This window comes from Strix uralensis, chromosome 18 (genome assembly GCF_047716275.1).
Source record: "Strix uralensis isolate ZFMK-TIS-50842 chromosome 18, bStrUra1, whole genome shotgun sequence".
NCBI classification, from domain to species: domain Eukaryota; kingdom Metazoa; phylum Chordata; class Aves; order Strigiformes; family Strigidae; genus Strix; species Strix uralensis.
In genome coordinates, this window is record NC_133989.1 from 797,188 (window position 1) to 817,000 (window position 19,813).

Sequence of the window (19,813 nt, forward strand, 5' to 3'; positions counted from 1 at the left end):
GGCGAAGAGCCCTCCCGGCTCCAGGAACAGCCGGGGCCGGGTCACGCCGATCCTGCAGCTGGGAAAACAACAGCGGAGGAGCCCTTGGCGTCATCCCCCCACTTGTATTTTTAGATGCTGCCGGCTCGAAGGCTGTCGGGGACTCGCAGGTGGCGGTGGGCAGCGCCGGGCTGGCAGGGAGCCCGCAGGCGTGGGAGTGGGCAGGAGCCACAGCTCCCCCACATCTCGGTGCTGACCTGAGCTCGGGGTGAAGCCGCTGCAGGGCTGGGGACAAGCCCGGTGGCCACAGTTCCTGGTCAGAGCCTGGTTACATCAGTGGCAGTGAACTTGCCCTGGCTGGCAATGGACAGCGGGAGGTTTTATTTCTGGCAGTGGACTTCTCTTTTCCAAGTTCCCTCCAAAACCAGCCAGGTTGCTCTTGTTTTTCTTGCCCAGTCCCCCCGGGTTTTTCCCTGCATTTCCCCAGCAGAACGTTTGCCAGCCCACAGCCCTGCCCCACCGCTGTGGCAGCAGTGATGCCTCCGGCACCAGCCCCAGGGAATTCCCAGGCGGCTCTGGCACAAGGAATGGATGCAAACGGATTTCCTTGCAGAAGGCAAACGTGTCTGGGTGTCCTCGCCCAAGGAGCGGTAACACCTGCCATGCTGCCCTGCATCTGCCAAATCCCGGGGCAGCGGGGGTGCTGCCAGCCCTGGCCAGGGGCTCGCCTGGGAAGGGGCTCGGGGTGGCGGCGAGCCCAGTGGCAGCTGCTGGGGATGGAGCTGCATCCCCAGGTCCCCCAGGGAGACCCAACAGGCGACTGCGGGGTGGTTTGGGCCGTTGCATCAGGCAAGAGATGTGGAAAGAGCTGTGGGCAGGATTGGGAACTGCCCGCACGTGCTGAGGAGCATGTGGGGCCAGAGGAAGCCCTGACCTGGGGAGCGGGGGGTGGCCTGGGGACAGCAGGGCGGGTGTCCTGACCCACAGCCCTGGGTGACAGCACAGGAGAGGGACCGCCCCCAGCTCCCTGCCTCCCCGGCCTCTTGGCTCCCGTCTGACAATGGCCCTTTCCTGCACGTACAGCCCAGCAAAGCCCAGCTCAGCTCCAGCAGCCCTGGGGGGACCGGTCCCTCCCCAGTGCAGCAGCTCCTGGGGCCACAGAGCAGCCTGTCAGGTGAAGCCTTTTCCCCTCCGAAGGGTCGGGTCGGGCAGGGCAGGATTTCATGCTCAGGTCCCTGCTGTCATCCCTTGCACAAAGCACTATGGGGCTCAACCCACATATCAAGCGTTCGATGTGGTTTCAGCTGTCCCCAGCCGAACACGGGAGTGCGTGGTCAGGGTTCGTGCTGTTTGAAGGGGTTTTTCAGTTCAGCTTTAAAATTTGCTCAAACCCAGAAGGAAGACTTCCTGGTTTTGCTTCCTCTCTCTGCTGCTCCCTATAAAATTTCATTTCTCCTCATGGAAGAGGTTCTGGTTCCTCAATGCTCATCCTGAATGTCTCAAATACTGTTTTGAAACAGCCCTGCTGAGATGTGGTGTCATGGATGGGAGGGTTTGGGGAGCTGCTCCCCCACAACGAGCAAGACCCAGCAAAGCGCTGAGACAGGCAGCAGCAGGGTCATGGAACCGTGGAGGCTGCAGGTTGGGGGTTTGGCATTTCAACATTCTCCTCTGCTCTTGGCTGCTTCTTTCTGGGCAAAATGAGCTGTGGCCACGGGCTCCTGGCCCCTGGGGGTCGATTGGGGCCGGCGCTGGTGGAAGGATCGCAGCCCGCGGATGCTGTCTGGGTGCCCGTGGGACACAGCTCTTCCCCGGGCGGTTTGTCCCTCGCTGGCAGGCACCGTCACCACCAGACCTGCTGCGTCCTTGTGTTCCTGCCCTGGTTCCGAGACCCAAGAGACAACGGCTGCGGTGCCGCTCTCGTGCATCTGCCAGGCAGTCTGAAGCTCTGCCAAAGAAAGGCAGAGGGGATCTGAGAGCCCCGATCCTCCCCGTGCCAGGCTCCTCCTGCACGGATGCCCCCGGCTCCTGGGGCTGCAGCTCCAGGGGGCCCGGCCATGCCGGCGACTGTGCTTGAGCAATAGCTGCATTTCACAAGCGCCTGGTTCAGGGATGTTGCCTCTGACAACCAGGACTTCCCTGGATCCCGTGTGAGATCTGCCTGCATCAGCTGCTGCGGGTTTCCTGTGCCCGGTCCTGCCGCTTCCCCGATGGGAAATGAAAGTAAATCATTTCTTCCTCCTTCACCTCCATCCCGCAGCCTGCAGGGAGGGTCTGGCCGGCCCCGCTCTCCCCTCTGGGGTGCTCCCCCTCGCCCCTGCCTGGCTGCACCCTCCTGCACCCAGCTCAGCCAGGGTGACCCCAAAGCTGTGACATGACAGAAGTTTTGCCTCTGGGACTTGCTCCCAGTGCACTGGATGTCCCCCCCTGCACGGCTGTGGCGGAGCCAAGGTCCAGAGGCATGGGGCACCCCGATGATTTAGTTGCCCCCCTGAGCCCCACAGCAGCCCCCCAGCCCAGACAGGTGCCCCTTCACCAGTGCTGCTGGCTAGGGGGTACTCTGGGGTCTGCTCGCACAGGGTGAGAAATCCCAACTCACTTTCTTTTGCCCTTGCTGTGACCCAGGGCTGCTCTGGCTACCACCCGTCTGTCACGATGGCATCAGTGAATGCCCAGCAGTGCAGAGCGGTCCTGAGCCCCGCAGGACAGCGTGGGGGGCAGTGGGGCTGGTGGATGGCTCAGGGGCTATTCCCAGCCTGGGCGCAGGCCGAGCACACAGCGAGAGCGCAGAGAGCATACAGCAAGAGCGTGCGTGGAGAGTGTGGAGAGCTTGCAGCACACAGCAAGGGCACAGCCCCATCGAACGCCGCCGGCAGAGCCGAAGTGGTGCCTGCAGCATCTCTGCTTCACCGAGACCCTGCTGCTGCAGCAGCCAGGGACTGTTTGCACCTGATGGAGAGCTGGAAACCAAGCTGTTGCCTCCTGGCTTTGGCCAGCCTTTGCCGTGCCACGCTGTGGGCACTGGTGCTACTGGAGCAGGGGAGAGGGGCAGAGGCCAAGCAGAAAGCCCCGGGGCTCCAGGGGACGCCCCACGCGGGCTGTGGCAGCAGCTCTGCACACCTCCCTCGCCCGCGGTTCCCCTTTTGGCACGGATATAAAAGGCGGTGTGGGCAGGAGAGCCCGGCAGCAGCGTGGCACTGCGGAGCAGCCAGGATGGGAGTGCAGAGCCTGGCCATGGCTTGCGGGGTGCTGGCTTTGTGCCTGGCACTGGCCAGGGCCACCAACCCCGGCTTCGTGGTGAGGATCACCCAGGCGGGCCTGGACTACGGTGGGTTCAGCTCCTGACTTCTCTCCTTGCAGATGTGCTGGGGGCTGAGGCGTGGAGCCAGGTGCCCACCTGCAGAGCGCAGGGTCCTGGGGCAGGATGGGGGGACCCTTGGCTGTGGGTGCCGAATGCACCATCGCCCCGGGCTTCCCACTGATGCCCCCATCTGCCCCCCCACCTTCGTGGAGCCCCTGCAGGGTGCCTGGCCCTGCGGGGGTCTCGGGGGGCTGCACCCAGGCGGGTCGGGGGCGGGGCACAGGGCTGGCAGGACCGGAGGGTTCTGCTCTCATGGCACGTGTCTGAGCCGTGAGCGCCGGAGGAGTGAGCTGTGGAAGAGAGGAGGTGGGGAGCTGTGGGGGGGCAGTGACGGAGATGGATGGGCCCCGTGCTGGTTTTATTGAGGCAGGCAGAGCCCCGGCTCCAGCCGAGCGCCGTTATGGATTGAAATACACTGTGTGAGAAACAGCTCATTTACCCAGTGGCTCTGCCAGCCGGGCGGGAGACGAGGACGTGACGCCCCTTCCCAGATGGATGCGGGGATGCAGCCCCCGCTCCCGCCGCGCTGCTCCCTGGGTCGGGGGCTCCATCCGGCTCTGCCCGCCGGGGCTGGGCACAGAGCGGCACAGCACCTGCACCCCCACACGCCTCGCACAGTGCCCAGCCCAGAGAGCGCGGGCTGGGGCCTCTCCCCACCTTCCACCCCCTTCCCCTGGGGCAGGCGTCAGGCAGTGTTGCCCGTGTGCTCACAGGGCTCTGTGCACCGAGATCAGCTTCGCAGATAGGCCGGGAGGTGGAAAGCAGCCAGGGCATCGCCTGGGTGTTCCCTTTAACCCTTCCGCTGTGCCTGGCGCCTGCTCCCGGCTCCTGCAGGAAGCAGGTGGTGGTGACTCTCCCTTTGCCCCTGCAGCCCATCAGCAGGGGATTGTGGTCCTGGAGCAGGAGCTGGCCCAGCTGAAGCTGCCAGACATCTCGGGTGACTTTCGCATCCGGCACGTGGGGAAGGTGCACTATGAGATCTCCAGGTGAGCTCTGCCAGCACCCCAGAGCAGCTCGCTGCCCCCCAACGCACGGGAGGGGCGGGAGGGGGAGGGCAGGGAGCCCCCGCAGCAGCAAGGACTGTCCTGTCCCCTCCACAGCTCCAGAGATGTTGGCCCCATCCCCAGTGCAGGCAGAGACGCTCCCACTTGGCCCCTCTGCCCAGAGGGGAAAAAGGGAACCGGGGTGCGGGTGGATCTTGTGCAATGGGAGCCCCGGCGGGGGGGGGCCCTGCGGAGATCCCAGCTCCGTGCTGCCCCGCTGCGCCTCCGCGCTCCCTCTGCACGGGGGTTTGAGCTGAGCTCCGGGTGGCTGCAGGGACCCCGCTTCGCTTCGGGAGCTGTGGGTGCTGCCGGCACGCTGGCCCCGCTCCCTCCCTCCTCAGCCGTGTGCCCAGGGGCGAGGCACCCCTGTAATGTGACTTGTGTTTTTTATTTATTGGTTTTTAGATTGGACCTTCGCAGTTTCCACCTGCCGTACTCACGGATTTCCCTGGTCCCCAACGTGGGCCTGCAGGTCTCCATCTCCAATGCCTTCGCCGACGTGGACGGGAACTGGCGGGTGAAGCTACACTTCATGTGGGTGCCCAGCTCCCCTCTCCCTGCTCGGGCGCTTCGCTCTGCATCTCCCTCTCTGGGTCTGGGCAGGTTTTTTTCTCCTCTCCCTTGTGCGTGGGCAGCTGCTGCTTTGCTCTCTCCAGATTCCCTGACTCATTTTTCCCGCAGCCCAATGCACGTCTGGGAGCCCCTCGCCCCGGGGGAGCCCACGCAGGTCTCCATCCACGCTCGGAGCCCTTGGAGCTGGCCAGGCAGCATTTGTCCTGCTTGCGGGTGGTTGGGGAGACGATGTGAAAGCCATCCCCCCTCTCGTGGCACCTGGGGTGTGAGGGACAGTCCCTCCTACTTGCTTGCCCTGGGGGGCACCTTCCTGAGCACCCGCAGGGACAGGCCTGAGCTGGGGCTGGGGGTGGGCAGAGTTTGCTGCCCCTCGTCCAGCCGCTGAGATGGATGAAACAGGGTGGGGGGCAAGAACAAGGTGGATGAAGGAGGAGCCGTGCATGAACTCTCCCATCTCTCTTCCATGTCCCCTACTTGCTCTTGATCCTCTCTATTTAAAGGTTACCTCTCCTAGTTTATGTTCCATTGAAATTTGGTTTCTCTGAGTTTAAAAACTTTCCCAGTCTCCGCTGGGTGCTGACTACAGGGGGGAGCATGAGCTACACAGACCCATCCCCAAGCTGATTTGGGGTCCCCCCACCAGGACTCGGCACTGAGAATGTCCCTTTCTCGTCCTCCTCTCCCCGCAGCCGGGACCACGGTTCGTTTGACCTGAAGGTGGAGAATGTCTATATCAAAATCAGCCTGAAGCTGGGCAGCGACGCCTCCGGGAAACCCACCGCTGACACCTCCGACTGCAGCACCCGCATCTCCAAAGTCCGGGTACACTTTTCGGGCAAGTTTGGGTACGTAACTTCCCTGTGAGGCCCAGAAATGCCGCGTGTTAGCCCGTCTGCCATGGGAAGGTGGCTTCCAGGCCATGGGGCAAGGAATAAGCTGTTGGCGTATCTGCAGTCCCTTGGAGGCTGCCCGTTCTGCCCGCAGGCTGCCTGTGCTGGCACAGCACCACCCGCTGTCTCTGCCTCTGGACTCTTGCAATATCCTTCTCATCCGGATGTGCAAGTGAATGAACTTAAATCTGGCCTGAATCTATCCTGCTGCGCATTTAAGGGAGATTTAAGGCAGCCACTAGACTTGCGTGCAGGTGCTCTACAAGCCGGTCTGTTCACAAATGTAAACCCCGAGGCGAAGCCAGACGCCAAAGGGTACGGGAGTGACCTTCCCCAGTGTCCGCATCTCTAGTGTCTCCTTTTCCCGGGCAAATACTTCTGCAGCAGCCTCTGAGCTAGAGAAAGGAGGATTCTTCTCTGTTTTTCTCTGCAGATGGCTTTACAACCTCTTCCACAGCGCCATTGAGCCCGCGTTCCGGAAGATCTTGGAGACCGAGGTACGTGCGGGAAGGAGGGCAGAGCTCCGGGTTTTCCTGGTGGTCCTTAGCCCTCGCTTGCCGCTGGGGTGCTGGCAGGGTTGGGGCACATGCGGGGGTTTAACTAGAGCCAGAGCCCACGGGCGTGTTGCCGATTTGGTGCAAACCAGAGGGATGGGCATCGCTGACTGCAGTCTCTGTGGCATTGTGTGGCTCAGGCTGAATCCAAAACCTGCAGCCTTTGCCAAAGCCCAGTGTAATTGGTTCCTAATTAACAAAGACTTTTCTTTCCATGTGGTCAGTTAATTAGATCTTATGCCTCGGCCAAACTCATGGTAACAGAGGAAACATGATCAGAGCTGTCCTTTAACCGGCCGCAAGCCCGTACGCTTTGGGGAGCGCTGGGGGGGAAATTCTCCTTCTGGATTTCAGCCACTTGCCGCCTGGTTTTAATGGGGGGCACTGGGGGGGGCCCCGGGACCGGCCGCCCGCTACAAAAGCTGACATGCAGGAGACCTGCGACAAGACATGGAAACAAGCTGTTAGCAATAATTACTACAAGGCTAACTGGCACGAGCTACAGCCTCCCTGGATGTGACCCCTGCTCGGGAGGGAGGCAGTTGGAGAACAGGCAAATCCCACTCCCGCAGCCGATCCCACCCCGCCCGGGCGCGATTCCTGACGCCGGGCAGTGGCTCTCCCAGGCCCCCCGGAGCTGCGGCAGCAGATGGGCCGGCAGCAGGGGCGAAGCCGGGGCTCAGAGGCCTTTTCTGCTGTTTTGCCTCCTGGAAGGAGGGCAGCCCTGGGGCTCCGAGGGGACCTCTCCTCTGCCTCCGAGAGGACCTCTCCTCTGTGGGACCAGTCTGAGGGCACACGGGAGGTTCCTTCCCAGGGCCTTGAGGCAGCTGGCCCACGCGTGGGCAGCTGGCTGCGGGCAGGTATTTGCAGGCACAAACCTCACTTGTACCTTGCACACTTGATGAGCAGAGACAGCGCTGTGCTCTTTTATTTTAGCAGGCTTTTGCAAGGAATCACACTGGCACCGGGCAGCAAAGCCGAGCACGCAGCTGAGGTTTTGGCCCTGGGGGTGTGCATAGCCCCCCCGGCAGTGCCGCCCTCGCTCAGCTTTGCTGCCTTTCCTGCCCACAGGTCTGTCAGCTCGTGGTCAAGTCTGTGCGCGACGAGCTGCAGCCTTACCTCCGGACCCTGCCAGGTACCAGCCAGGGGCTGCCTGGGGTTTTAGGAGCAGTTCTGCCTTGCCTCTCCCAGCCGCGAGGACAGGGTTGTACCTTGTGCCCGTTCCCCCTTTCCTTGGATTTCTGCACCCGAGCTGGGAGCTGGGGAGCCCCACGTCAGCAGAGACGTGTCACTGTGCTCCTTGCGTGGCTGCGGACGCTGCTCGTCTGCATGCAGCCTCTGAGGAGCCGGCGCTGCCAGGGGCATGGGCTGCCTTAGCCGGGGGACCCAGACTGTCCCCTGGGTCCAGGAGTTAGCCTGCACACCTGAAAAACAGTCAGGAGGGAAATGTGATTTTTTTTTGCTTCTAAACAGAAGCAAGCACCCATGAAGCGGGTACTGAGCTGTTGCACCGGGAGGCCCGGGCACGGCGCGGCCTGGGCGTCGGCAGAGGCAATCTGCTCCCGGCTTTCCCGTGCCAGCTCCCTCCCGCCCATCTGCCCACCTCATGTTTTACAGTCACAGCCAGGATAGACGCCAGGGCTGGGATTGATTATTCCTTGGTGGCACCCCCAACTGCTACTGCCCAGTCCCTGGACGTGGACCTGAAGGTGAGAGGCTGCCCTGGGAAAGCTTGATTTGGCTGCTGCCATCGCCATGGCGGGTGGGGAACCAGGTTTCGGTACCTCCTGCAAATGCTGTTTGCCAGCCCATGTCAGCGGGAGAGTCCCACCACCCTCTGCTCTCCTGCTTCACCTCTCCCCCTCCTCCCAGGGCGAATTCTTCTCCCTGGCCCACCGCTCCGCCATCCCCTTCACTCCGCTGCCGCTGGCCTTCCCGCCGGATCACGACCGCATGGTTTACTTTGGGGCCTCCAGCTACTTCTTCAACACAGCCGGCTTCGCCTACCACGCTGCCGGGGCGCTGGTCTTCGAGATCACAGACTCCATGGTGAGCAGCACAGCTGGGACAGGGCTGTGCCCGCGCCCCTGGGCAGCGGGTTCAACCTGCGGAGGAGCTGGGGTGCCATCCCACCATCTCGGGGACCCCCCAGCAGTGCCTGGAGGCAGAGAGCTGGGGGCTGTGGGATGGGGCTGTCAGGCACAGCAGCGCGTCGGGGCAGCAGGGCTGATCTCACAGTGGGCTTGGCTGTGCCACGTCGCCCCAGCGTGACTGTTCTCCCCCCGCAGATCCCGAAGGACGTTGAATTCCACCTGAACACCACCACCTTCTCAGCCTTCATTCCCCAGGTGAGTGGTCCAGCCCTGTCTCCCCAGAGCTCCTGCCACACGCAGGCTTTGCCCGCAGGAACAGGGTTTGTGCCGCTGTCCCTACCCTCTCCCTGCTCCTCTGCAGCTCGAGAAGATGTACCCGGACATGCTGATGAAGCTCAGGCTGTCCGCCCCCTCCGCCCCGTTCCTGGACATTGGACCAGAGGGGGTCTCACTCAGGCCTGTCGTGGACATCCAGGCTTATGCCATCCTTCCCAACTCCAGCCTGGCTCCTCTCTTCCTCCTCAGCCTGGTGAGTTCGGGCACAGCCTGCGGCAGGGAGGGTGGTCCTGGCTGGGCGGCTCCGGGTGCAAACCCAGCTCAAGCTGCTGCGGTGCTGGGTGAGCTCTTCCCCGCCTCTCAGTGGGGCAAAGATGGGAGCTGGGGCTGAGCACCGTCCTCCTGGGCGATCAGCAATGCTGAGCCGCTGCCGTCAAGCTCCTGCCAGGGAGGTGCCAAGGAAACCAGCCCTGGCGTCGTCCTCAACAGAAAAAAGCTGACAAATGCCGGGTTTAGCACTGCGCTCAGACAGGCCCCTGGACAGGCAGCGGACCCGCTGTGCCTCGGCTGGTCGGAGCCGTTCCCCCGGGTGTCTGGTGTGGGGTGAGGTGGGGTGAGCACCACCGAGCGCTGCGCTCTCTCCCCAGACAGGCAACGTCTCGGCCATCATCGACGTGAAATCCGGCCACATAGTTGGGAGCCTGAAGGTGGGCAGGTACGGAGGGGGAGCAGCGCGCGGCTCCACTCACCCCGTGCCCCGAGCGCAGGGCTGGCTGGGGGTGATGCTGTTCAGAGGGGAGGTGGGGAGGTCCCGGGGACATGGACCCAGCGCGGAGGGATGAGCTGGGGCTGGAGGGAGCAGGATCTGCACATTGGTGGGACCGGGGTGGGAACTGCTCCCTCCACTGGGACAGCCTTCACAGCACCGCTCGTCTCTGCACAGGATGAGGCTCTCTCTGAAGCATTCCGATGTCGGCACTTTCCAGGTAAGCTATCCTTGACCATGACCAGAGCCCCCAGCATGGAGGAGAGGCCCCATTCACCCCCTTCCCTCCAACATGGGACCTGGGGGTGCACCCAGGACCCCCCACTGACCCCAGAGACGCCTCCTGCCTCAGCCTGCAAGCTTGGGAGAGGATGCAGAGCCAGACACTGTTGCCTCTCTCACCCCTACACTTCCTACCCCACCAGCGTGGCCAGACAAAGCCTCTGGTCTCTGGCAAAGCGTGTGCCTCTCCCAGCTCCTAGTCTCTTTTTCTTTTCCTAATTATCCTCTGGCGCCTGGTCACCTGCTCTCTCACAGGCTAAAGCTTTTCTCCTTCCCCTCTCTCCACTCCCCAGGTGCGAATGCTGCAGTCCATAATGAACATCTTTGCCTCCAATATCCTGCTCCCGCGTCTTAATGGTGAGAACCTGCTGGGGGGAATGGGGGTGCTGGAGTAGTCACTGGCCCGGTCACTCCATCCGAGCAGGCCCAGCTCGCTAATTAAATCCCTGTTGCCAAGCCCGATCGGTGGGTAAAGCCTGCAGCAAGTGCAGGAGCCGGCAGTAAACGCGCCCGGCGGAGGCAGGCAGCGGCGTGCAGGAGCCTCTCGGCGCTGTGACATGCATCCAGTGAACGCAACGGAAAAAATGAGCACGATGCACATCCTAATGCTTTCCAGACCCTCTGCCCCGCTCGCTGCTTCTCATGACTCCCCAGCAATTTGAGCCAGAGCGGGACTGGCAGCTGCTGAGGGCCTGGGGGGGGGTGGCATAGCACAACATTCCCCCCCAGCCCTTCTGTGGAGCTTGGGGGGAATTTCCTCTGCCTACCCTGGGAGCAGCGGGGTGAAGAAAGGGCCGGGGGGAGGAGGTGGCCGCCTGCTTTGCGTGGTCCGTGCTCCCTCTTGCTCCCATTCCCATCCCAATGCGGCCACGTGTGTTGTCGTTCCCAGCCAGGTTAGATGAGGGTTTCCCTCTGCCGCTGCCGGACAGAATACAGCTCTCCAACATCCTCGTGAGGTTTCACCAGGTGAGTGAGGGGGAGCACCCGGCTGCGGCTGGAGCCCGCCGTGCCCCCCCAAGCCCCCCACCTGTCACCATAGTGTGGAAAACCAGTTCCCTGACCCGTGCTGGAGGCGGCGGGCAGGAGAGTGCGCTCAGCCGGGATCCCCGCAGCACGGCTGCAAACCCGAGCCCCACTTTTCCCGTCTGCACGGGGCGGGGGGAGTGGGGGGGTCTGGGCTCTGCACCCCCAGAGCAGCACCGCATCATTCTCCGGTTCTTAAACCCGGGGCCTGAATTTCCCACGATGCTTTTTATAGCCCGTGCAGCTCTGCAGCAGCGTGAGCCTCCCCCAGCCGGCGGTGCCTGGCAGGACGCTGCGTCTGAGCGCGGGGCGGCTGCTGCCAGACACATCTGCCTGCGGTGGGACAGGCAGCGCCTGCCAGACTGGGTGGAAGGAGCCTGCCCAGGGCCTGGGGAGCGGAGAAAGCCCCTGTTGTGGGAGGCCCTGGGGAAGCCCCAGACGGGTGCCGTGACGGGGATACTGAATAGTTATTGCACGATGTGGCTGTGAAATGCCTTTGGAGCCCTTCCAGGGCTGAAAGCAGGCCCAGGGGCTGGCGGGACCACACGAACCCACCCGTCCTCCCTCACCGAGGTGGGGTGGGTGCTGGGGAGCACGGCCGCCTGCCACAGAAAGCGGCTGCCAGGGCCTGTCTCAGCCCCACGCTTTCTCTCTTTCTTCCAGAATTTCCTGCTGCTTGGAGCAGACGTTCAGTATCAGCCCCGGGGATGGAGATAAGGCGACGAGAGGGACCCCGAGCACCGAAACCGCCCCTTTCACCCCTTCCCTCCCCCTGGCCCCGCTGCCGGAGCTGAGGACCCCCCGGCTCTGCTGCAGCATCTCGCCCCTGGACCGCGGCCGGGGGCAGAAGCTGAACCCCAGGTCCCCCACCCGGGGCCTCGCCCTGAACCCCCAATCCCACCCTGGCCCCCTCCCCTCCCGCTTCCCCTGTGCCAGGGGCAGTTGGTGACAATAAAGGTCGCGGCTGTGGTGGTGCTGTCGGTGTCACTGTCACTGTCACTGTCTGAGCCCGCGGGACCTTCCCTGGGCCCCTCGCACCGGGCCCGGGGCCCGCTCGGGGTCGGCCGGGGGTGCCCGGAGCCCCTCCGCCCCCGCCTGGGGAGGGCAGGCGCCCGGTGACGCCCGTTCCGGCTCCTTCTGTCGCTGCGGCCGTGGCCAAGCCCCCCCGGAACACGCCAGAATTTCACCGTTATTTCCCTTTTCCGCCAGCGGGGCCCTGCCCGGGCCCCAGCTCCGCCCGGCAGCGGGGCGGGCCCGACGGAACCGCGGCGGCGCGGAACGCAGCGCCGGGGGCCGGGGGGGGGGCAGCCGGGGCCGCTTTGGGGGCGCACGGCGGGGCCGCCCCTTCCCGGCCCGTCCGTCCCTTAAAGCGCTCCGCCGGCCGTCGCCGTGGCAACGCGGCCTGGGCTCCGCGGCCTGCCCGGCCATGCTGCCCTGCGGGCGAGCGCTGCGGCCGGCGGGGCTGCTCCGCCCGGCGGGGCTCCTCCGCCCGCTCCCCCGCCCCGGGGCCGCCCGCCGAGCTCGCTGCGGGCCGGGCGAGCGGCCGGCGGGGCGCGGGGCCGCGCTGCCCGCGGGGCCGGACCTGCGGCATTTCCTGAGGGCGGCCGCGGCGCGGGAGTCGCCGTCCGGGCCGCAGCCGGCGCCGGGCTCTGCCCCCGGGACCGGGAGAGGTCTGTGGTGCCGCCGGCCCCCCCTGCGCGGCGGCCCGGGCGCCGAGGCCTGGGGCGGGGGGGGGGTGGCTGTGCCCCGCTGCGGGCGCTGGACCGGCCGGTGGCGCCCCGCGGGGCAGGAGCGAGGTGTTCGGGTGCTTTGGGGCCCCGAAGGGGTTTGGGGGTCGGGAGAGGCCCGGCCCGTTGGCCGCCCGCTCGCTGCTGTGTGTGTCCCCGCCGTGGAGCGGCTGCCCGGGCCCTCGGCGCCGGCCGGGGCTGTGAGCTCTCGGGCTGCGGTGCCCTGGGAGGGGGGGTCATGGCGCTCAGTGTCCCGGTAATACCGCGGCTGCTGCTGCTCCGCCAGCGCGGTCCAGCCGGCTGGTGTTGGAGGGACGTGCCCGGGGGCAGCGGCGCTCCCCAGAGTCTGCCTTTAGCTCTGGTTTACGCTCTGTGAGGGGGCTGCAGGCGAAGGCAGCGGGGTGCTGCCTGCCCGGGCTGGGGCCGGAGGGGCGTCCCTACAGCGAGGTCCCAGCCAGGCTGCAGGGGGGAGCTGAGGCAGGTCTCTGCCTCACGCCGCCCCCGTTGCAGTGTACCTGGAGACGTACGGCTGCCAGATGAACCTCAGCGACGCGGAGATCGCCTGGGCCATCCTGCAGAAGAACGGCTACGCCAGGACGAAGGAGCTGGATGAGGTGAGGCACCTCGGCACCGCTGCCGGGCCCCGTCCCGGCTCCTGGCTGCACTCCAGTCCTGCAGGGTGCTGCGATTTTTGCAGTCTGAGCTCTGTGGAGTGAAGGGAACTACTTAACAAGTGTGCTAGAAAGCTGTGGGTTGTCTCTTTTCTTTAAACTGCTGGGTTCTCTCTCAGTTGGAGAGGGATTGGACACAGCGGGATGCTCCTGACTCATCTTTGAGTTTACTTCTCCACTTAGTGGAAGACTCTGCTTGTCATCTGTTAGCTTGTACCTTTGTTTGCTGAAACCCACCACGTACTTGAGCAGATCTTTTTCACTGAGTTAAGTGAGTTTTGTAGTCTGCCTCTTCAGGTTACCCATGCGGGGCACGAGTACTTACCCTTTGGCTTTTACAAATTATTCTTCCTTTTTGTTGTTTTCAATTTAGGCAGATGTGATTCTCCTTGTCACCTGTTCCGTGAGGTAAGGAAACTTTTGTCACTGCTGGTTCTGGACAGTTTTTAAGGAATTACCATTTGAAAACCAAGGCAATAGACATGTTGTGCAAGGAAAAGAGCATGCAGATGTGAACCTGCCTGGTTAGGTGAGGGTGGAGCTAGCTGGTGCTGCAGTGTGTGACATCAGTTGTGCTCTGAATTGCTCTTCTGTGGAGCGAGAAGTTCTTTTGCCATGGCAGTTGGAGACCTGCACAGACGTGTGCTTTAATGGTTTTAAAAATTTATTAATACTCTTCTGTCTGTCTTGAAGTGACTGTCTCTTTAGTACAGGGTCTGTACTTCAAAAATTTGGGAAGTACATTTGGGGCGATTTGGGATATAAATAGATAGGAAACTTTGTTTTCTCCAGATGCAGGAGATACAGAACACTCGTTGTCACTTGGGGTAGCTCACACTGGCTGGCTAAGGCAAACCTTTGCTCCACAAGAGCTTAGTCCCTGAGTTGTTTCTGCAGTGCAGACGCTTCCAGGCGAGCGAAATGGTAGTAGATGAGAGTCCAGACATAATCCACACACCTCAAACGACACTTTCACTTGCCATCAGACCCATCAGGCTGATGATTCCCTGGTTTTGGTTGAATTCTCCTCCCAAAACACTTCGGCTGCTTCAGGTTGGGGGGCTGTCAGAAGGCAGACGTGGGAATAACCACCCTGTTCCTGGTTTCCCAGGGAGAAGGCGGAGCAGACCATCTGGAATCGCCTGCGGCAGCTCAAGGCGCTGAAAGCCCAGCGGCCACGGGCTCGTGTACCTCTGCGCATCGGGATCCTCGGTACCACGTCCCGTCCTGCTGCGTCCCCTCATCCCTGTGGCAGGGCAGAAACAGCTTGTGAGGGGGTGTAATGGTGGGCACTTCCTCACGGGGACCCTTCTCCTTTGGCGCAGGATGCATGGCTGAGAGGCTGAAGGAGGAGATTCTGCACAGGGAGAAGCTGGTCGATATTGTGGCAGGCCCCGATGCATATCGTGACCTTCCCCGGCTGCTGGCCATGGCGGAGTCTGGCCAGCGAGCTGCTAACGTCCTGCTGTCACTAGATGAGACTTACGCAGATATTCTGCCTGTCCACACTAGCGCAGGTGGCACGACAGCGTTTGTGTAAGTACCTTTCTTTCCTGTGCGTGTTTCTGTGGTTCTGGTTTGGAAATAACTGCTGTGCAGAACAGACACGTTGGTGACAGCAGCTCCCCAGGAGATGCGATGCCTGGTTGCACTTGCTCCCTGCAGCCCAGAGGCACGAGTCTACCAGGCTGAGTGTTTGCTGCTGCTTCGCTGTCTGCCTGGGCCCTGGAGAGGCTGCCCCGTGCTCTGGCTGTCTGCGGGCTTCTCTCGCTCTCCTTGGAGAGCGCTGATTGTCTGAGCCTGATGCTGCACCGAGTGATTTCTGTCCCACGGACATCTGTGCCTTTGTAGAGGCTGTGCCTCTCTCATCCCCTGCCTTCTGCTATGTCCTGCCCCAGGTTCTCCTGTTTAATTCTTTAATCCTCCATGCATTGTAACTTCTGTTGGCTTTGTTTCCATTTGTTTCGTTTTGATAATAAGATGCCCAAACACAAAATCAGCCTCTGCTCAGCATGGCCATAGAGCACAGAAGGGCAGCATCACCTGCTGTGGGAACGGGGTGCAGAAGGATGCTTCATCGCTGCCAGATTGCAGTGCGAGGCTGTGCCTCGTTAATTGCTTTCCAAGTTTCTTGGAAACATGCATGAAAAATTAGGAGTTGTTAGCCAGGGGCAAGCAGAAGCCAGCCCTGGCTGGCACGGTGTGTCAGGGGAAGCTGCAGAGCTGTGTGCTGTGGCCCAGGGGAGGTGGCTGGGGGCATGGCCAGGTCACAGCAGGGCAGGACACAACCCGTGTGACTGTGGCATGACCTGTGCTTCGCCGCTCGGCAGGTCGATCATGCGGGGCTGTGACAACATGTGCACCTACTGCATCGTGCCCTTCACGCGTGGCCGGGAGAGGAGCCGCCCCGTCGCGTCCATCCTGCAGGAAGTGAGGCTGCTCTCGGAGCAGGTGAGGCAGAGCCGCCTTCCCGCCCCTCCCAGGCCACGGGAGCAAGGATGGTTCTGAGTGCGTGGTGCCTCGGGGCGGTGACGCTGCCTCTCTGTGGAGGTGCGGTTAGCAGAGGCTGACCAGTTCCACCAGTGCCCTTTGGATTCCTCTTGTAACACCCCAAGACAGGGAGGGAAGGGAGGGCTTCCCCTGGAGACTCCTTGTAGTAAGAGTAAAACCCTGGCCGCCCTCGCAGCTCGGCCATCCTGACCGGGTGGTGATTTTTACTCTGTTTATCTCGGTAGGGAGTGAAGGAAGTGACCCTTCTGGGTCAGAACGTCAACAGCTTTCGAGACACGTCTGAGGTGCAGTTTCAGTCGGCTGCTGCCCCGGCCCTCAGCCGTGGCTTTAGCACAGTCTACAAAGCTAAACCAGGAGGGCTGCGCTTTGCACATCTTCTAGACCAGGTGTCTAGAATTGATCCAGAAATGAGGATCCGTTTCACCTCTCCACACCCCAAGGATTTTCCCGATGAGGCAAGTGTAAAATAAACACCTGGACCTCTGCTTGCAGGCAGGCAGCTTCCTTCCCAAAGGGAATGCGGAATCGCAGAGTGGGAACAGCAGCTCCCGGGAGGGGGAATGCTAAAGCTGGCGGGGGTTTGCGCTTTGCTGCCTTTACCCGGGGAAGGCTCTTCCCCTTGGCGTCCTGGTGGAGTTGAGCTGTCGATGACTTGTCTCCCGGTTGCCCGTCACAGGTCCTGCAGCTCATCCAGGAGCGACACAACATCTGCAAACAGCTTCACCTCCCTGTGCAGAGCGGGAGCACACGAGTCCTGGAGGCCATGCGGCGCGGGTGAGCGACCGCCGTGGGGAGGCCTGTGCCCTGCCCTCTGATCCAGGCTGCTGGTGTCTCCTCACCGATGCCATGGTTGCCCGATTAGTGAATCTGTGTGTGCGTTAATTGCAGATACACAAGAGAAGCCTATTTGGAGCTTGTACAGCACGTGCGTGAGGCCATTCCAGGTAGGGGCTCCCCTTAGCTTGGTCTGAGCTCAGCACAGCTCTACCTTCCTGCCCTTTCTTGAGTGCAGTGTTCCTCCCTTCCTGTGTCTCTGTTACAGGAGTGAGCTTAAGTAGTGATTTCATTGCTGGCTTCTGTGGAGAGACAGAAGATGATCACCAGCAGACTGTGTCCTTGCTGCGGGAAGTCCGCTACAACGTAGGCTTCCTGTTTGCCTACAGCATGAGACAGGTGAGGGCAGGGCCTGATGGAGAAGACTGTTACCTCTGGGCATCTCGCCTAACTCCCGAGTGCTGTTTCTCACAATAAGACTAAAAAAAGAAATCTATTGAAAATAATACCTAAAGACTGGTTATATTGGCGGGTGTTTTGCTGGCATGCAGCCCCCCAAGGGTACATGTCACTGCAAGAGCTGCCTTTCTGCCTGAAGGGCTTCTAGCCCCCCGCGTGTGCGTCAGTGTTGTTACTGGTTGGGTGACCTGGTGCTGCAGACGCTCCAGAGCGATTCGACGAAGCAGCCGTGTCTGCAGAGACCTGCCTGCAGGCACTTTCTCCTTGGCTGATGAGGAATTGTGCTGATGGAGCTGGGCTGGAGCCCAGCTGCAGAGTCTCTTGTCAGTCGAGTCTGGAGAGAACTGGTGAATTTTTAGAAGGTGTTTACGTGAGAAGAGTGGATAGTTGACAAGTCTTTAGAACGCTTCCCACAGCGTGAGGTGCGGATTGGGACATTGGGAAACAGAAGGAAGCAAGGAATACGGATCACCTTCTAGCATGTGGGGCTAGAAGGAGTAGAATTCATCGCCTGTCCACGTGGGCAGGCAGGCACAGACGCATCTCATGTGGGAGATGCAGAACTTCTGCTTCACACGGCTGCTGGTGCTCAGCGCCCTGTATCAAACCTTCTACCAAAGAGGTGGTGTGGGAAGAGTGTGAGGAAAGGATGTGGCTGGTGCTTGGTGCCTGAAAACACTCCTTAAGATTGTGAATACAAACTGAGGAGCCGCCAGGCTGGCTGGGGTCTGACGAGGTTCTGATCTCAGACTCTCTGGTTGTTGAGGATCTGCACTTGCTTTGTCTGTTTACAGAAAACCCGGGCGTATCACCGGCTGCAAGACGACGTGCCTGCAGACATAAAAAAGAGGCGGCTGGAGGAGCTCATCACTGTCTTCCGAGAGGAGGCTGCAAGGGCAAACGAGGCGCTGGTGGGCCAGTCGCAGCTGGTGCTGGTGGAAGGGGTGAGTGTGCCCAGAGCGAAGTTGCCCTCCTCCCCTCTTGCTGGCCGGGTGGCTCTCGGGCTGTGCACAGCACCCGTCCCCTCTGCTTCCCTCCTCGCTTGCCCCACGCAGTCCCAGCGCTCCCAGACCGTGTGTTCTCACTTACGCAGCCGGCCTGGTCTGCCAGAGCGCGGGGCTGAGCCCAGGGGAGGCGACAGGGTAGGGACGTGTCTGCGGCCAAGCGCCGCGTTGTGTGGGCTGTGACACGCTGGCCCTGGGGGGTGGGTGTCAGCACTGCAGCGCGGCCGTGGGGCTTCGTTACCTGGTGAGCTTAACGGCGTGGAGTGCAGGTTTTCATACTGGTGTGATAAAGCCCAGCAGTGAATCAGAGCTATTGCCACGCGGGTGATGTTTCCTGTCCTCCTTTCAGCCCAGCAAGCGCTCTGCCTCGGAGCTGTGCGGGAGGAACGACGGCAACGTCAAGGTGATCTTCCCCGACACCGAGACGGTGGATGCTGCGGGCTGCGAGGCTGTGGCCAGAGCCCAGCCCGGGGACTACGTGCTGGTGAAGGTGACCTGTCTGCAGCCCTTGTTTCCTTGGGCTCTTTTTCTTGCACAGTGTTCTCTAGAGCAGCTGCTGCCGGGAGAGCCTAAAATGAGAATGGATCCTCCTCAGCCTTCCTGTGCCTGAGGACTGTTGTGCTCTTTCGTTCAGGTCACCTCTGCCACCTCTCAGAGCCTGAGGGGGGTTCTGCTCTGCCGTACCACCCTCTCCCGCGCCGCTGCTTGTTGCTGAGCTGTCCCCACTGCCAGCTGCAGGAAGGAACAAGGAAGTTTGACCAGGTGGAGACAGGGTAAAAACAGGAGATAGATAGATATATAGATATATATATGTATATATATATACACACACATTAGAACACATAAATGAAACAATAACAATAAAATATATTTCTGTTTTGGCAACAACCTCATGGACCTGCACACGTCTGTAGGCCAAGGGCTGGAAGCTGTGTCTGGACTCGCTGCACCCCAGTGCTGTGTGATCTTGTCTCTTCCTCTGCTCCCCGGCCTGGCCCTGTGTCCACGGTGCAGCCCAGCCAGAGAAACCTGCGTCTGCAGAGCAGGTGGTTCCTGGTAGCTCAGGGGAATTTAGGAGCTGCAAAAACTGGTAGTGACTACAAAATGCAGCTCTAGCAATTGCCAGAGAATGGCAGGAGTCCTGCCAAAGGGGATGAAGAACTGAAAGAACAGGAGATTGTGATGAATCCTTTCCAAATATTGGTAATTTAACTATCTTTAAAATGCTTGGAAAGGGGAAGTAAGAACCTGCACCGTGCCTGTAGGGTAATGAGTAGGAGTGGTGCTTAATCCCTTGTGCCTTGCCCTGGTACCGGGGCTGTTTGGCTCGAGGTTGGAGTGGATTTCCCTGTCTCCAGCCTAAGGGGGTGTGTGTGGTGAGCACCCGCTGTCAGCTGAGGGTTCTCTCTAGCCTGTGGAAACTTTAGGTGTAGCTTTGAGATCCAGGCACCTGCGGATGCCCTTCCCTTTGCTTGCTCGGGCAGGGAAAGGGTTGTACCGATTTAAAGGGCCAGTAAGTTCTTTAAATGCATCTTACAGTTCCTTGGTTCTGTCAGCCTGCAGCTGCCCTGGCTGGGTTGTGTCAGTCCCACCTGCTCTGCTCAATCCAGACGAGGGCCTGTGACCTGCACCTGTACCTCAGCTCTTAGGAGATGTGAGAAAGAATCACCCCTTTTAATCTAGGTAATCATGTCATTAAAAGAAATCATTGTAAAAGGCTCTATCCAGTGACAAGTCTTGAAGGAACAGCTGATCAACTCTTAATAGAGCAGTCATGACATGAATTTGCAGAATTTTTAAATAAAGGTGAAAGGGTTTTGCTAGAAA

At 61.2% G+C, this 19,813-nt stretch overlaps 2 protein-coding genes across 2 annotated transcripts; both read left to right on the forward strand.

The window, feature by feature from the left end:
* Window positions 1-2,807: 2,807 nt before the first annotated feature.
* Window positions 2,808-11,816, forward strand: LOC141951880 (bactericidal permeability-increasing protein-like). The gene is made up of 15 exons (XM_074888683.1): window positions 2,808-3,307; window positions 4,212-4,326; window positions 4,789-4,917; window positions 5,646-5,801; window positions 6,280-6,343; window positions 7,472-7,535; window positions 8,018-8,109; window positions 8,273-8,449; window positions 8,689-8,748; window positions 8,855-9,022; window positions 9,417-9,484; window positions 9,713-9,755; window positions 10,111-10,174; window positions 10,707-10,783; window positions 11,504-11,816. Exons 1-15 carry the CDS (start codon window positions 2,932-2,934, stop codon window positions 11,555-11,557), a joined length of 1,707 nt encoding a protein of 568 aa, XP_074744784.1. The 5' UTR covers window positions 2,808-2,931; the 3' UTR covers window positions 11,558-11,816.
* A 450-nt stretch (window positions 11,817-12,266) lies between these two features.
* On the forward strand, window positions 12,267-19,813 carry CDK5RAP1 (CDK5RAP1 mitochondrial tRNA methylthiotransferase). Its single transcript, XM_074888321.1, has 13 exons — window positions 12,267-12,510; window positions 13,078-13,181; window positions 13,612-13,646; window positions 14,350-14,450; window positions 14,564-14,774; window positions 15,569-15,689; window positions 15,974-16,204; window positions 16,426-16,523; window positions 16,638-16,693; window positions 16,792-16,922; window positions 17,777-17,926; window positions 18,336-18,476; window positions 18,621-19,813. The coding sequence occupies exons 1-13, from the start codon at window positions 12,267-12,269 to the stop codon at window positions 18,699-18,701; spliced, it is 1,704 nt and encodes a 567-aa protein (XP_074744422.1). The 3' UTR covers window positions 18,702-19,813.

Coding starts and splice junctions, on each gene's coding strand:
- LOC141951880 (XM_074888683.1), top strand. CDS start 2,932: ATGGAGAGCTGGAAACCAAGCTGTTGCCTCCTGGCTTTGGCCAGCCTT. Junction 8,749..8,854: donor TCTCAGCCTTCATTCCCCAG/GTGAGTGGTCCA, acceptor GCTCCTCTGCAG/CTCGAGAAGATGTACCCGGA. Junction 9,485..9,712: donor GGGAGCCTGAAGGTGGGCAG/GTACGGAGGGGG, acceptor GTCTCTGCACAG/GATGAGGCTCTCTCTGAAGC.
- CDK5RAP1 (XM_074888321.1), top strand. CDS start 12,267: ATGCTGCCCTGCGGGCGAGCGCTGCGGCCGGCGGGGCTGCTCCGCCCG. Junction 16,524..16,637: donor CTGGAGGCCATGCGGCGCGG/GTGAGCGACCGC, acceptor CGTTAATTGCAG/ATACACAAGAGAAGCCTATT. Junction 16,923..17,776: donor TTGCCTACAGCATGAGACAG/GTGAGGGCAGGG, acceptor GTCTGTTTACAG/AAAACCCGGGCGTATCACCG.